The sequence below is a fragment of the Homalodisca vitripennis genome, chromosome X (assembly GCF_021130785.1).
Source record: "Homalodisca vitripennis isolate AUS2020 chromosome X, UT_GWSS_2.1, whole genome shotgun sequence".
NCBI lineage: Eukaryota > Metazoa > Arthropoda > Insecta > Hemiptera > Cicadellidae > Homalodisca > Homalodisca vitripennis.
In genome coordinates, this window is record NC_060215.1 from 150,367,415 (window position 1) to 150,383,596 (window position 16,182).

General features: G+C 36.1%; 1 protein-coding gene across 3 annotated transcripts in view; it reads right to left on the bottom strand.

The window, feature by feature from the left end:
- The window catches only part of LOC124370011 (ubiquitin carboxyl-terminal hydrolase 32), a 142,720-nt gene that overhangs the window by 82,567 nt on the left and 43,971 nt on the right, over positions 1-16,182 (bottom strand). For 2 of the 3 annotated variants that reach the window (XM_046828286.1, XM_046828285.1), the window contains exons 7-11: positions 15,980-16,084; positions 12,493-12,635; positions 10,863-11,036; positions 8,613-8,819; positions 2,075-2,139 (exon numbers count right to left, since the gene is read on the bottom strand). In XM_046828286.1, the coding sequence (XP_046684242.1) occupies positions 2,075-2,139; positions 8,613-8,819; positions 10,863-11,036; positions 12,493-12,635; positions 15,980-16,084 (694 nt within the window). The remainder of the gene's footprint in view (positions 1-2,074; positions 2,140-8,612; positions 8,820-10,862; positions 11,037-12,492; positions 12,636-15,979; positions 16,085-16,182) is intronic. The other variant, XM_046828287.1, reaches the window with a different exon arrangement.

Consider the following 16,182-nt stretch of genomic DNA (forward strand, 5'->3'; position numbering starts at 1 on the left):
GCTCTGTACTGCACTGTTTTCCCTGAGAAAAATCAAACTCATCAGTACCCAGAAGCCACAAAAGTTGGCTGCCATGCACTCTTTGTAAGCAGAATTAGGTGTGGGATCATACTTTGGGGAGCGTCCTCAAACAACAACCTTCAACGTGTTATGGTCCTTCAGAAGCGGGCAATAAGAGTAATGGCCGATATTGCACCATGGGACAGCTGTAGAGAAGCCTACAAAGACCTAAAGATACTCACTGTGACAGCTCTCTACATTCTTGAGGTCATCCTACACACTCATAGTCTCAACTTGACTCAGAACAACCGCCATGGAAGGGAAACCAGGCATGGGCATAACTTCAGTATACCAGCTCATAGAACTGCACTATTTGCCAAAAAAACCATCTTATGCTGGAGCTAAGCTGTCCAACACTCTCCCAAACCAGCTCAAGCAACTGGAGAAAAGCAAGTTGAAAAGAAGACTGCGCTGCTGGCTTGTGGAGGAGTCGATTTACACCATTGGCGAGTTTCTGGAGAGGGCAATTAAACACTAAACCATAATTTATTACTTCTTTATTTTATGTTGTGTAACACCTGTTCTAAACTTGGTGTTTGTGAATAAAGTTTTCTGTATTCTGTGTAGTTGATTGTTATGTTGTGAAATGGGCGATCCTCGTTGTTCAAATTATATAAGTGAACTATTGGATTAGGAAAATATTAGTTCTGATGATGAAAGTGACATATCGGTAAATAAAGTACATGATGATATTTCTTTTTCAGATTTGTTGTTGGTTAGTCTGGATGATTATAAACTGGTGGAATGTGAGTTGGGTTGTGAAAATTGATAGTGACAATGAAAACCATTCATTCTTATTTGATATCCCTCTTGCTCAAAGAATTCATCAAACACCAAACGCGTACTGCCAAAAAAAGCACTACATACTTTACATTTTTAACAAAACACTGTTTGTGCTGTAAATAAGTGTATATATGTTATAATCTTTCTGTTCACTACAAAACTGTGTATATTTTGTACATTTACAGTATCTTACTATCTCAAGTCATGTGAAAGTTACACGGAGTGAAACTTAGAAAACAAAACATTTACAATACACATTTTTCAATTTATGTACAAATAAAAAAAAGGTATCAATTTACAATAACGTGACCATGGAAAGGTATGTTCATTTTTTTTTCCTGAAAACTACAATTTTTCCTGAAAACAATAATGAAGAAAAAATTCGTCGGCAACGAAAATCAAAGGAGTTACGATTTTTTGAAATCCTCTGAAAACTCTGTTTTTGACAGTACCTCTGGCTGAAATGATGCTGACTAGTACGTTAATCCTGTCAACGATGCCTGCCCACTGCGCAGTGCTGCGCACTGCTTGCTCTTTTAGAAAAAAAAATTAACTCGAGCTTGCAAAAGTCGAATCCCAGATCACGTGATGCCCCTGCTCCTTAACGCAATAATGCCCGAAAGGCATCAATATAATACAATAATATACTTTCCCCCCAGTTTATATGCACCTGTGATAATAATACTTGGCTATAAATGCCCAACCCCAGGAAAAAAGTCCATTTTCCATGGTCACGCTATTGTAAATAAAAACAAAAAAAAAACTATACACTTTTATAAAGATTTGGTCTTAATCGGATCACAAGTTTCAGAGTTATGAATTTTCAAAGTTGAAAAATGCAAAGAACCGGTACCCTTTTTTTGTTGTTATTGCCATAAAAACTTGAGTTACTTTTTGTAAATTATTTGATTCATATGTATAAATCTAGAATTAAACAAGCTAAACTTAAAGTAAGCCTCGACTAGTTAGTTTGTGGTTAACTTTCAAACTCGGATATGTATATTTTTTATCCAAGTGGTTAACTTGCCACTGTACTGAACATATCCTGAAAATTGAATAAGTTTATGTTCACTATCAAGAACGGAAGGATAAAATAAAAGATGTTTTGACAGAAAACATGCCAACATTATGATCACAAAGTAACAGGCTCCAAAACTAACATTTATTATTATTCAACCATATTTAACTGCATGACAAATGTTTCATGTAATTCAGCTTAAGCATGTCTTACCTCAAATTTGGAGAAAGCAGGTTTTGTGAGTCTGACTCCAGTGATGTTATACCAGTCACTACCACCTGAAATCAATATTTTTCTTAAATTTAAGAAATAAAAGTTATTTTTACCTCATTTACATAAAATGTTTATCTAGCTTTTAAGTTTTTAATCGTTTAATAAGAAATCAGAAATGTACTGGCCACGAAGTAGTATAAAGATTACAATAGGCTTCGTCAAAATAATATTTAAATTAGATTTGTCATATACATGTTTCCAATTATATATAATAAAAACTTACATCAAATAGACACAGACAAATAAAACGTCAAGAACACTGCACAAACAAGGGATTAAAAATAAAAATACATTATGGAGTATCCTTTTTTTCTTTTTACAAGTATTCACCATATCATTACATTTCATATAATCCTCAACACAGAGTTCTTTAAGCTTAAGCCACTCTGACATAATTGATTACTTTGTTACAAGTAAAGATCAAACTGTGGGAAACACTTTATTATGAGGTGTGTCCAAAAAGTATCCGACCTTGACGTGGGCATGAACTGACGTTACTCGGCGGCAACGGCAATCTGGTCCCCTTCAAAGTACTCCCCTCCACAAGCCACTACCTTATTCCAACGCTCCTCCCACTTCCAGAAACACTCCTTAAATTCATTTTGCAAAATGGCTAACAGGTCCTTCGTCGCATTTTGTTTTGTTTGTTCAACATCGTCATTTTCAGCGTTTCTGGCCGTTGAAGGCCTGCCAGATCGGTCACTGATATTCGGCCATTTTTAAACCGCCTAAACCACTCTTTTATTTGTGTATCGCCCATAGACACGTCACCATAAACTTTCCGTATCATAGTAATCGTCTCTGATGCTGAATGGCCAAGATTTTGGCAAAATTTAATGCAAATGCGCTGCTCAACACGTTCAGTCATATTGAAATGCGACGTACACACACGGCAGTACTGTACAGAACAGAGCGCTGTGACTCACTGAGTGACCGGATTGTATTCAATGCCTAATATGGGAAGGAGTAGGCTCGCCCCTCCCCTCCAATAACCGGTTCGAGCCGGTCGGTTATATGAGATTATGTTTTGACCTGATATCATGCTGATATAGTGTACAATGTGTTTCAAATTGAAATTAACTTTCTTTTATATACAGAGTGTTCCATGAAGAGGTTTAAAAGTTTGATTTTATATTACTTGCCCATTTATGCACCGAACATTTTAAAACTCTACACAATTAATAAAGTAGGTTTCAAAAATATTCTGTGAAAATTAAAGCTCCCTAACAATTATAGAAACAAAATGCTTCCATACCAAATTTTTATACCATTTTGCTTCCTATAAAAATTCATTTCTTGAATTACCTGATTTGATTACTGTGTTGCAGTTTTAACACGTTCAATGCGGTTGCGGTAGATCTACCGCACGGCTGCCTCGCGCCAGGCGCGCATGACGTAGATCTACTGCACAGCGCCATTGTTTAGAAACCCAGTCAGTGTGCTCTCAGCACTCGTCGTGTATGGTTGTCCGTTTTGCCGCTCGTGGGGATATACTTTTCCCGCGTTTTTGTGGTCGCCGTTCTCAGTTAGCGTTTTGTGGTTAGTTTTTAGACTACTTCAAATTTTACCGTTTTTGTTGTGTGTTTAGTGTTATTCTTATAATACAATAGACATGGATTTGCCTCCTGGAACTAGTGGAATCCAGAATAGACGTCAGTTTGTGGCTAATAGTGATTCTGATTATGAAGACGACCCTGGTGTCCCTGGTTATGCTCCGGACCTCGACGATGAACAATACGAGACTGATGAGTCAGAGGTCGAAGACCCAGACTATGACGTAAGACCACCACAATGGAGTCCTCAAACTATAGGTATGAAAGATGTACCGTTTACAAAAGAGGAAAAGTTTTTAGTCCCTTTGCCTAATGAGATTACCCCAATCAATTTTTTCTTGTTGCTGGTGGATGTGATTTTTTTGGAGGGCATTGTGGCTACTACGAATAGATACGCGTTGGAGTTATTCTGTGGACCTACTACAACCCCAGGCTCACGAATCCATAAATGGAAAGACATTACCGTGGAGGATCTCAAATGTTTTATTGGCCTATTGCTGCACATGGGAATATTACAATTACCCCGAATACAAGACTATTGGAAAACTTGTAAGCTGTTTTCAACGTGCTTCCCCAAATTCATGGCCAGGGACAAATTCATGCTTATTTTGCGATGCATTAATTTTGAAAGGTACCCTAACCCAAACAACAGAGCTTCTAAAGTACAGTTTCTAATTGACTACTTCAACAATAAAATGGACTCAATTTATTATCCTCAAAAAAAGTTGTGCATTGACGAGGGTACGGTTGTACTTTAGGCAATATATAAAAGGGAAACGCCATAAGTACGGCATCAAACTGTACAGTTTGTGTGACCCCCATGGCCTAATACTTCGTTTTTTTATGTATTGCGGAGTTTTAGATGATTACGGTGGTAAGGGGCATGCAGCCAATGTTGTATTGAAGCTGATGCAAGGGAAACTCAATTGTGGCCACAGTTTATTTATGGATAATTATTATAATAGTTTTACTCTTGCCTCAAGCCTGCTCCGTAGGAATACATATTGCACTGGAACTCTTCGGCTGGACAGAAAATACGTATCTCCTAAAGTCAAATCGGCAACCCTGAAAAAGGGTGAAACCATCGCCCGCTACGCCGAAAGTGTTGTTGTCGCCAAATGGAAAGACAAACGCGTTGTCTCTTACATATCCACTGAATTTGAAAATGACATGGTGAATTCAATTAATCGAGGTGGTTTGGAGAGACTAAAACCACTACCAATTGTTCAATACAACCATTTTATGAAAGGCGTGGACCGCAGTGATCAAATGATGTCATATTATCCTTGCGAAAGGAAAACACTGCGGTGGTATAAAAAGATTTTTGTCCACGTAATTCAGATGATGTTAGTGAATGCACACTATCTCTATAACGAAGTTCGCACATCAAGTGGAGAAAACAAAATGCCATTGTACGACTTCCGTCTGGAGGTTATTGACAAGCTACTCCCGGACGTTCCCGAGCCTCCTCGACCTCTGAAGCGCCGCCGCGTCCCCCATGTACCCTCACGGATTACAGAAAAAGTGGCTTGTGGAAAGAGAAGTAAACAAAAGAGGTGCAGAGTTTGCTATGCAAATGGCAGAAAGAAATACGTGATGTGGCAGTGTTTAGAATGTGATGGACAGCCTGGGTTGTGTGTCCCACATTGTTTTGACCAATTCCATGACTAATGAAGCGTACCTTGGGGAGGATGGTTGGGTTGTAAATAGTAGTTTTTAGTGTTTTTTATCAATATATTTTTAGTTATACTAAGTGATTTGTTCCCAGTATTATTATAAACAATCGTTAGTGGTCTGTTTTTCAAAAACAATAAGGAAAACGGTGCGCGCTTCGAAGAGAGACTGGCCCCAGGAGCGTGTGCGGTAGATCTACTGCACGTTTTCAAAATGGCGAAATTCGGCTCTTTTGGTGTTTGATGACCTTTCTGTACCAACCCGTGTCACAACAACTAAATTGGTAAGTGAATACTAATAAAAAAAAATTAGCCTCTAGCAACATACATTACTTAATTTTTAGCAGCGAACGTGTTAAAGAACAGCTGTTTAATAACGCTCATTGTTGATAACAGCTGTTTGATTGAAGAATATTGCTTGTGCTATAAAAACATAACCTAACCTCCTCCATTACAGTTTTACTGATATTGAAGTTCGAGAAATGGCTTTTAATGTTCGTCATTTCGTAATGAATTTGTGTGGGGTATTGCTTTTGACAACATTACGGAAGCAATTAGACAATTTCAGGTTGCCTATCAAGGAGTTGAACCACCTACCAATCCAACAATAACTAGTGGAAAAATCTTTTGTGAGGAACTGGAAGTATCATAAAAAAAGTACTCTAGAGGATCAAAAGAGGAAAGAGAAGTACTAGTGTGCGCCTCAATGCTCTGCTCTCTAGGTAAACCGAAATCACTAAGGAAGGTTGAACTTGAAACTGGTGTTCCAAAGTCTTCAGTACAGAGAATAATTAAGAAAAACTAAATTAAATTTTACAATAGTCACGTAGTCTATAATCTTCTTGAAGATGATCCGGACAGGAGAGTGGAATTTTGTTCTCGTATCATTTTCAGTTTCATGAGCTAGATCCTAATTGACATACTCAAATTGTTTTTTCAGACGAGTCCAGTTTCTACCGCAATGGTGCTGTAAATAGGCATAATTGTAATTAATACAATACCTGTAATTCTTGAATAGACTCTACTAAAATCAAAAGGAATTACTATTTGGGCATCTGTCAGTTGTAACAGGGTGCTATCTTACGACATTTCAGACAGTACAATGACTGGGAATAGGAATGAACAGGTTTTAAATGAATAAGTCTTGCCTCATTTTACTTTTCCAGAAATGGATCAAGCAATCTTCCAACAAGATGGTGCTCCTCCTCATTCGCAAATCCTGTCAAGCGATTATTAAATGACAACCTTCATCGCCGTTGGATTGATTGTGGAAGTGATTTTTTAGATTGGCCACCCCGATGCCCAGATTTAACTGTGTGATTTCTTTCTATGGGGTTACTTAAAGGAACAAGTTTATACTCGTAGCTTCAATAATGATGAGGGATTAAAACAATCAATTGAAGAGGAACTTCGGATACCACAGACTTTCTTTTTAAGAGCTTAAGATTCGTTTGTTAAGCGCTGTTATCAGTGTGTCGCTGTGGATGGGTTACAGTTTTCATTATTGTGGACTGTAGTTGTAGGTTTTTTAATAGGCTATGTTCTAATTTTCTGATTGAAATGATGTATTTCTCTAGAATATAACAATAGATAATTTTACAAAACCAAAAATACTGTTTTTTTTTTACTGTTTTTAAAGTATAGTTTTTCAAAATGCCACCATTTTGTTTCAAAAATTGCTAGAGAGCTGAAATTTTCACAGAATATTTTTAAAACCTATTTAATGAATTGTGTAGAGTTTAAAAATTTCTCGTACATAAATGGGCAAGTAATATAAAATCAAATGTTTAAACTTCTTCTTGGGACACCTGGTATATTAGCTTTTAGAAAATATACATACAGACCAAGGTCATAATTTGAAGTCTAGAAAAACTTAGTCTACAACACTCTTGGTAAGATAGCCCTAGCTAATAATTCTAATGGCTTATTTCTTCCATTTAATAGTGTTTCTTGCAGCACTGGAATAGCCCTATACAATTGTTCTGAATGCCATAGCACAAGTGACTATGAAACAACATTATACAGTGTGAGTTAAAAGTATGGATACACTGTTTAGTTTTTTATGGATAAAGATGGAGGGATGGAACTCAGGACATCTTTCTATGAAATAGAAGTGAACTTTTTAGATGCTGTTACAACTTCGCCCATATCCCCAAAATAGTTTTTTGAGCAGGGGCGGCTCAAATATTTTTAAATGTTCAGGTCCATTAAGTGAAACCTCATTTGTAAGGCCTTGATAAAAGAAGAAGAACCGTGGAAACCAGAGCTTTTTATCTCAACCTAATACAAAAATGAAACTCAGGACACTCCTCTAGGAAACAAAAGCAAACCATTTGCCAAAATGGGGGGACATAAAGCTCTAGTTTCCAATGTTCTTCTTTTATCAAGACCTTTCAAATGATGTTTCACTTAATGGGTCTTAAAATTAAAAATTTTGAGCCGCTCACCCTCAAATCACATTTTGGGGAATTGGAAAAAGTTGTAACAGTGACTAAAAAGTTCACTTCTATTTCCTAGAAAGGTGTCCCGAGTTCCATCCCTCTATCTGTATCCATCAAAAACTAAACAGAGTGTATCCATACTTTTAACTCACACTGTATATCATTATATATTTTTACTAGTTTACAGAGCAGGAACATTACCCTACATCATTTCTTACAGAGATTGTCAATATGTACATTCCAACAGTTTCCCGTTTAGATAAAAGCATAGACATTTTTAAAGGTTTAATTAATCATCTATATATCATTAAAATACTTTTCAAAAGTGAATTATTTTTTGTTTTGTTTTGATTTATTAGTAGGCTATGTGCAGAATACAAAACTTTAGCTAATAGTGCATTTAATATGACATTACACAGACAATTTCCCTATACATGCATCAGTGTGGTGTGGTCTGCGTACAGTACAGATCATTTAGATAAATTAAGAATAAAAATGGCTCATATACAGACCCCTGAGGGATACCAGCTATGATGTTCAAATATTCAGATACATCATTATTTACTTCAACCCATTGTTATTTATTGTTTACGTAACTTTCTAGCAATTTCAACTCTACATTCTTAACACCAGAAGTACTTCAGATTTCTATACATCCATCATTAAATAAATATACTTGTTCAAATGAAATATTTTTCATATGGCCTTTGTTTGATTATAAAAAATTTGTCATCAACTATAGCCTCCCTATCACATTCTGGACTCGGTTCATAGCATCTGTTTCAAAAAAGCAGGTTGAAGTATAACATACCCATGTATAATACTTGAACAGTTGTAGCATTGAACAGTTGAGTGCACCTGTTAAGCCAGCTCCCTCTACACTCACCGGCGAGTTATCCAGAGCCACACAGTTCTCCACTATGGTTCGCTTGGAACCTGTGAGTCGCTGTGCCACTCGCTTGAGACTTCCGCTCTCTGTCGATGTCAAGTTGTTGAGACTTGTCTCACTACCGCATCCCTAAACACAAAATCTATATGGAACAACAACAATATATTCCTTGTAACAGTATTGAACATCCTACTCCACACAATTTATCAAAAATGTTCGCAATCAAATTTTATCAAAACATTGCTGACTTAGTTTGGATGATTCTGACCAGAGGTCCTAATAGGCAGAACACCCTCTCTCCACCATTTTTGCCAGCATCTCTATCTTGGCAGCTTCATTGCAGCATTGGGATTATGGCCTTGCCTACAATCCTGACTTATCAATTTAAAATTTATCAATAGTGAAAATACACACCGGTTTCTCAAGTACCTTTATCTTCCTAGCCTCATGGCAACATTAGGAATTTCATGGAGAGCATTGATGTCAACTCTCTCCTACCAATCTTTTGGTAGCAGTGGAAATGCACACCAGTTTTTCACGCCCTTCTATCTTTCCAACCTAATGGCAGCATTTGGAATAGAATATCATTACCAGCAATCTTCTCCTACAAATCTTCTGACGGCACAGTTCACACCAGCTTCTCAGACATCCCAATCTTTGCATAATGTGGCTACTTTGGTAATTTGGCTACTTTTTCCATTAAATTGACACTATTCTATGTACAAAATGTGCAAACGAATGACTAAAGATTATTTTTATTTTATTAGATTAAATGTAACCATTAAAAACGCCCTAAAGCCTTCCTGGGACTTTTAAACAATTATATATATAATACCTGTAATATTAATCATACAGTATATTAACCTGAATTTATAGTCTTAGGAATTCATTTGACTAATATTTTCCTATAATAGATTTTTTTAAGTATTCAATATTTTTTTATCCCAAATAATTATCATTTTAGACTACTTATGATGATGTACTTGATTATTCCATATCCATCTCCTCATTGTAAATGTGAGGAGATGGATAAAATATGTTTTAAATATCCTCATCTATCTATTATATTTGCAAAACCATAAGTCCGACAGACAATACAGCTACTCATTGACTTCATAAAAAAAGCTAAGTTATTGTGCCGCAGTGACGGGTGGGGTGATGGGTAACAGGATTATAGAATTCGTCATCAATACATAAGTGTTGCAATAAAAGAAACACGATATTTTGAGGATAGTTGTAAAATATGAATCATTAATTTTAAGCATGCAGAAAACTGTACTATTCAATACATGGCGATAAACACAATATTATAAAAACGGTACATTTATCCTGGTTCAGTTTATTTTTTACAACGGAAGGATTGTGAAGGAAACAGGATTTTTCCGGACATTTGCCATCGTTCAGCGAAACAAAAACAAAAATGTGGTTTACACAAAGAAAACACAAAAAGGGTCTCAGAGATAAGTCAAAAATTGCACACCATTGTTGGCCCGAAGACAATCATATGAATTGGGATGAAGCCAACGTAATACATTAGGAACCACATTTTTTTTAAAGAAAATTAATTAATAAAATTAATTAAAAAAAAAAAATTAATAAAAGTATCAAACAGATTAGATATTTGTAATAAACCTATGCGGAGTCACAGTATAGTTTTAAGAAGTTCATCTAGCATGAACCAATAATAAAAAAGGGGCCATTCCTGTCTCCCTTCCTTCTCATTACCGCCATCTTGTTTCTGCCGTGATGATCGCCATTTGCTATTGGCCTTTGGTCAGTCGTAGGTGGTTGATTGACGAATGCAGACGTATTGTAACCTGTATTTTGTATTTGTTTTAATGATTAGTGTTGTGTTTAGTTTTTTATTAAGTGCATGTTTTAGAGTTAGTGAAGTTTAGACACAATATGGTGGTTGTGATTCCTGACTTAGGCATGTCACAACACTCTGGTATGATTTGTTTATTTTAACCTAGTTTGTAATTATGTGTTAGGTTAGTTATTTACCTGAAGAAGAGATCAGATTGCAGATCTTGAAACGTAGTGTTACTGATTTTTTGTTTCACCTAACGAGGCAAATGTCCGGAAAAATCCTGTTTCCTTCACAATCCTGGTTCACTTATCTTACACATCTGTATCTTCTTAACATTAAAATTAATTCATTATAATACTCACGTTGGGAGGAAAGCCGACGTACTCGAGCCAACTCTGCCACCAATCCATTGCTATCAAATACCAGAACTGGCCAACACTGTAACCTCTTCTCTCCTCTCTTTCCAGCCAGCCACGCACGATCTCCCCCTCCTCCTTATTGGACACAGGTCTCAGACCTAACACTACATGGCACACCTGCAACACAGTACAGCTTTGTGAGATCCTCTACACAGTGTGGAAGTGCTGGAGTAACACTAATAGCGTGACTTAAGAAAACCTCTTAGATCCCCTCACTGGCTACGTCCTTGGTTTCAAAAATTTATGGCTTCAATTTACAATATAAAATTTTATAACTTCTTGAATAAGCCAACCTTACACAAAATTCTGTAAACCATATACCAAATTTTAACATTGTGCTTACGCTTCACAAAAGGTGATTCGATGTTTTTAAACTTTAATCATCCATCATTTTGGACAGTCGAACTTTAGAGGTCGGGTTTGTGGCATTGTATTATACTAATAAAGATCTTTATAGTTGAAGAGCAACTCGACCTAAGCTCCCGGAAAAACCCTTTCCACTGAGTTCTTGTGGGCCATCTCCTTGGGAATGTAACGGTCACCTGAATACGTGTTGGGTAGTTTTAGCTGTTTACTGACAACATGTTAAGTTTTGTATCTTTGTTTTCAATGGTTAAAATAATATCGAGTTATCCTGGCACGTAACTGACAACCTACATATTTAATCTAGTATAGTTGTTACAAATTAACAACTGACTGAAGCAAAATTATGAAACTGGAGCATGGTATTTAATGGTGTCTCTGGAAACAGAGAAACAGAATCATATGAATACTAAAAACTAAACAAGCATAAGAAAGTCCTCAACTGTTCTGCGGTATTTCAAGGTGTGAATCCTTTGGGGCTGTCTCGAAATGGGTTCGCACTGAACATGAGAGAAGGTGGAGGTTGCATCCAGGTATGAGAATGAGCAGAATGGTTCTACAGTCGCCTTCCCCTAGGGTGGCGTCTGACCTTCTCTCACTAAGTAGACTGATGACTTCTCGGGTTAAAAGTCTGATCATGGGACATGGTCACCTGAAGAAGCATCTTCACAGAGTCAGCATCCTTCAGGAGGATCCGCTCTGTAGAATGTGTGATGAGCAGGAGGAAACTGCTGAACACCTGCTCTTTGATTGTCCTACAATAGCAAGGGAGCAGTACACCATCTTTGGTAGCTTGGACAAGGGTGGTGAATATCCCCAGGAGGACCTGATAGGTTGTTTTCTGTGGTTTGTGGAACTGCTGAAATCATAGACTGGTAGGCCTCATGGTGTGCTTCCGGAGTGCACAAAAGGTCCTTGAGGCTTAAGTGCATGGCAATAGGCCGCCCCATAGAAGAAGAAGAAGCATATGAAAACAAATGAGTTAGCTAAACATTATATGACAGTTGGAATACTAATTCAGACAATATCCCTTTTCTTGAAGAGGCAAGGAACACTGAGATCAAAAGGTTCAACAATTGGTTTTCCTGTGTCTTTATTTGAAAACTACAGTAAATTATAAATATCTGCACCAACCAAGAAAATTTTCATTTCCAGATATTATGCTCTTAGACACATAATTAAATTATTGATTTGATTCCATCACACTAACTTGGAAAAGGAGACAGAGAAAATCCGTAGACAAGAGGTTGTCCATAGACCATATCAAGTATTCCTCAATCGTAAGACCCTTGGGAGAAGCACGACATTTGAGCTCTGCAAGAACTTCTTTTTTGTCTTCAGTTGTACCTCCATCTGGAACAGAGAAAAGTACAATGTTGTGCAGAAAAGACTAAATATTAGTCCAAATGATAATAAAATACCGCATCGTAGAGACTTGCAACATATGGACGAATTAGAAAATGAAGGCTCTTGAGGCTTAAGTGCATGGCAATTGGCCGCCTCATAGTAGAAGAAGAAGACGGGTACATAAAAATAAAGTGCGGTATCTGTCGATTACAATGATATAACTAAGATTGTTTTAACAATGACATAATTAAAAGATGATATTTAATGAATCGCAAAAGGGAAACAAGAAACCGTAGATACTTTGCCAGTTCCCAGTCGGGTACATACCGGGTTTTCGTAAAGCATGTTGTGCGCCCAATAGGGTACACGTTGCTATGCATTTCCTTATTGTGTTTATATTGTTTGCCTTTCCTTGGTGGTTTGTTAAATTTGATCCAGTGCTTCAATAAATACCTCAGACTATCATGTACCCCATTGAGCACACAATTGTTATTTTGTAAAACAAAAAATACATTTTTATACACAGGAAAAGGTAATTTTATTGTTAACGATTTGATGCGATAAGTTGTAACAAAAAATTGCAAATCAAATAAAATCATAACATTATTTTTTTCTCAATATCCTTAAAACAAAAACACAAACATGATTTACAGGTGAGCGATTGTTTCTGTATATAAGATAATAGGCCTACATCTACTCCTAATCATACTGATGCTGCTATGAGTGAACTGCAAAAAAACAGGAAACGTTAATAAGGAATTATTATTCTCTACAGTAGTAAGAAGAAGATTAAATAAAATAAATATATCACCTAAATCAACATATACTGAACCAGAAATTTGTTTTGTGTCTCCCAACCGTTTTGAGTCACTTAATATTATAGAGAGTGAAAGCAATAAACTGACGGGTGTTGAAATAGATGAAGAGCAAGCTACTACTATAGATGTTACAGTAACAATAACAGAACCGAAGAAAAAAATTGTTAATATGTGCTGACAGCCATGGGAAAAAATTTATCATGGCATGTAAATAAGAAGCAGAACCTTTATGAAGCAATTGCTTTTGTTAGACCTGGTGGACAATCTGAACAGGTTCTAAATATGGAAACCATTAATAAAGAAAACTTAGGAAACGAAGACCTATGTGTAATTATCGGTGGAATTAATGATGTTGCAAGAAATGAAGGTGATAAATTCATAACTAAAATCGAAAATGTACTGAATGAAAAGAAGAGCCAAAATTTTGTTATTGTAGATGTCCCTCACAGATATGATCTATCTGACTGGTCATGAGTAAACAGTGAGGTAAAAAAAGTTAATAGTAACCTTAAACAATTGAGTGAAAAATATAGTAATATTATTCTTGTAGACTCTAGTAAGGCAATGCGACAACATTACAAAAGACATGGTATGCATCTCAACACTCATGGAAAAATGTGGCTTTCAGAACAAATATGTGAAGCGATAGTAAAATAATCAGAAAAGAATTTGGACTCTTCATTCAAACCTCAACAACTTATAAGTGATGTAGATGTAATGAATCAGAAAGACTTGGGAAACGCATTCACTTCAGAAAATGGAAGACCAGCTTGATTCACAAAACCTTATCTACAGAAGAAGTTGGCCTCAACATAAATAGATATCATAAAATAAAAAATATGTCACGTTATATAAGTAGTAAAAATGTAATAAAAATTACACCACTTAATTTAGTTCACTTAAATATTCAGTCATTAAGAAAAAAGGTTGGAATGTTAGTAGTAATATTGAACGAATTTAATTGTAATGTAGTCAGTTTAAATGAGCATTGGCTTAACTCATATGAAAAATTACTTTATGTACCTGAAGGTTTTGTTGTGGCTGACATGTATTGTAGAGAAGAACCTCATAGAGGTGGGGGCTGTTCCATATTTATTAAGGAAAGCATCGATTTTGAAATACTAAATGTTAATTGTTTTTGTGTTTTAAGTATTTTTGAAGTAGTTGCTATTGTTTTAAAAAGTTACCACATAGTTTTAGTTAGTATATATTGTACTCCTCAGTCTGATAATAACTTATTCTTGACAAAATTAGACAATTTTTTAAGTTTTCTTACCAGAAGGTTTATGCCTGAATATGACTTGGTTATCACAGGTGACTTCAATGTAAACATTTCAGAAAACTCACAAGAGTCTCAAAATTTTCTTAATCTTCTGACATCTTATAATTTATTTTGTTTAAACGAAAATCCCACTAGAGGATTGGCTTGTATTGACAACATCATAACTAATAATGTACATAATGTAAGTGAATGCAAAGTTTTCAAACCACATACAGGGTGTTTGAAAAGTATGGGTACGGCTTAATATTTTAAAAACCATAGGAGATAACAGCTATAAACTTTGCACAGTGTCGTATGGCTATGTAAACTATTTTCCCTTGCTATTACCATGACATGCCAACCATGGGGGGACGGCCCACAGAGGAAAACATGGAAATCTTAAATTGAAGCATGGGTCGAGTGATACCTCATTTGAAAGAGCTCACATAGTAGAGTTGAATTCCGCAAACCGCATCTCAAAAGGTTTATCCAATCAGATAATAAATACCGATGTTTTTTAGTTTTATTTATTGTGTTATAAATTTATGACATAATTTGCTAATTAAAAAAAGTCAGTGAAAACATATTGGTTAGTAGAGTGAAACGCCGCCCACCGCATCAGAATACGACGATCCAGTCAGAAATGGCAGCGCATAATGTACTTCACAATGTGTACCTAAAACAACCCGCCATATCTGATTGGATAAACCTTTTGAGATGCGGTTTGCGGAATTCAACTCTACTATGTGAGCTCTTTCAAATGAGTTATCACTCGACCCATGCTTCAATTTAAGATTTCCATGTTTTCCTCTGTGGGCCGTCCCCCCATGGTTGGCATGTCATGGTAATAGCAAGGGAAAATAGTTTACATAGCCATACGACACTGTGCAAAGTTTATAGCTGTTATCTCCTATGGTTTTTAAAATATTAAGCAGTACCCATACTTTTCAAACACCCTGTATATCAGATCATGATGGCCTTTATTGTCAGATACTTAGGGAGAATATAGGCAACAATCATTTTATGGCATGTAACGTTTCTGTCTGATTCTAAAAAGATTGGAAATACTGTCAGGAAATTCAAACTGTACAAAGATATTGATGTGAATGCACAATAAGTAAACTGTGATATTTATCTTTCCATCTTTCCATCTCTGCTGAGAATGACTATACTGGACATTATTACACATTGTGTAGGGAAAAAAGGAGTAATGACTAGACCTGTAACGTAAGTGCAAGGATAGCTCTATAGTACATTGTGAGCTACAGTACCTGGCGAGTTCTCATGGTGCAGATGCAGAAGTACATCCACCATGTGATCCATCTCTGATTCTGACAAAAGCCCATCTCGGTCAAGGTCAAATACCTTGAAACAAACTGACACAAGCACAATTAAATTTAAAATATAAACTATAATAAACATATTCTTTACTACAAAAAATGAAATGTGGGAACAAATATTTAAAACTTTGTTG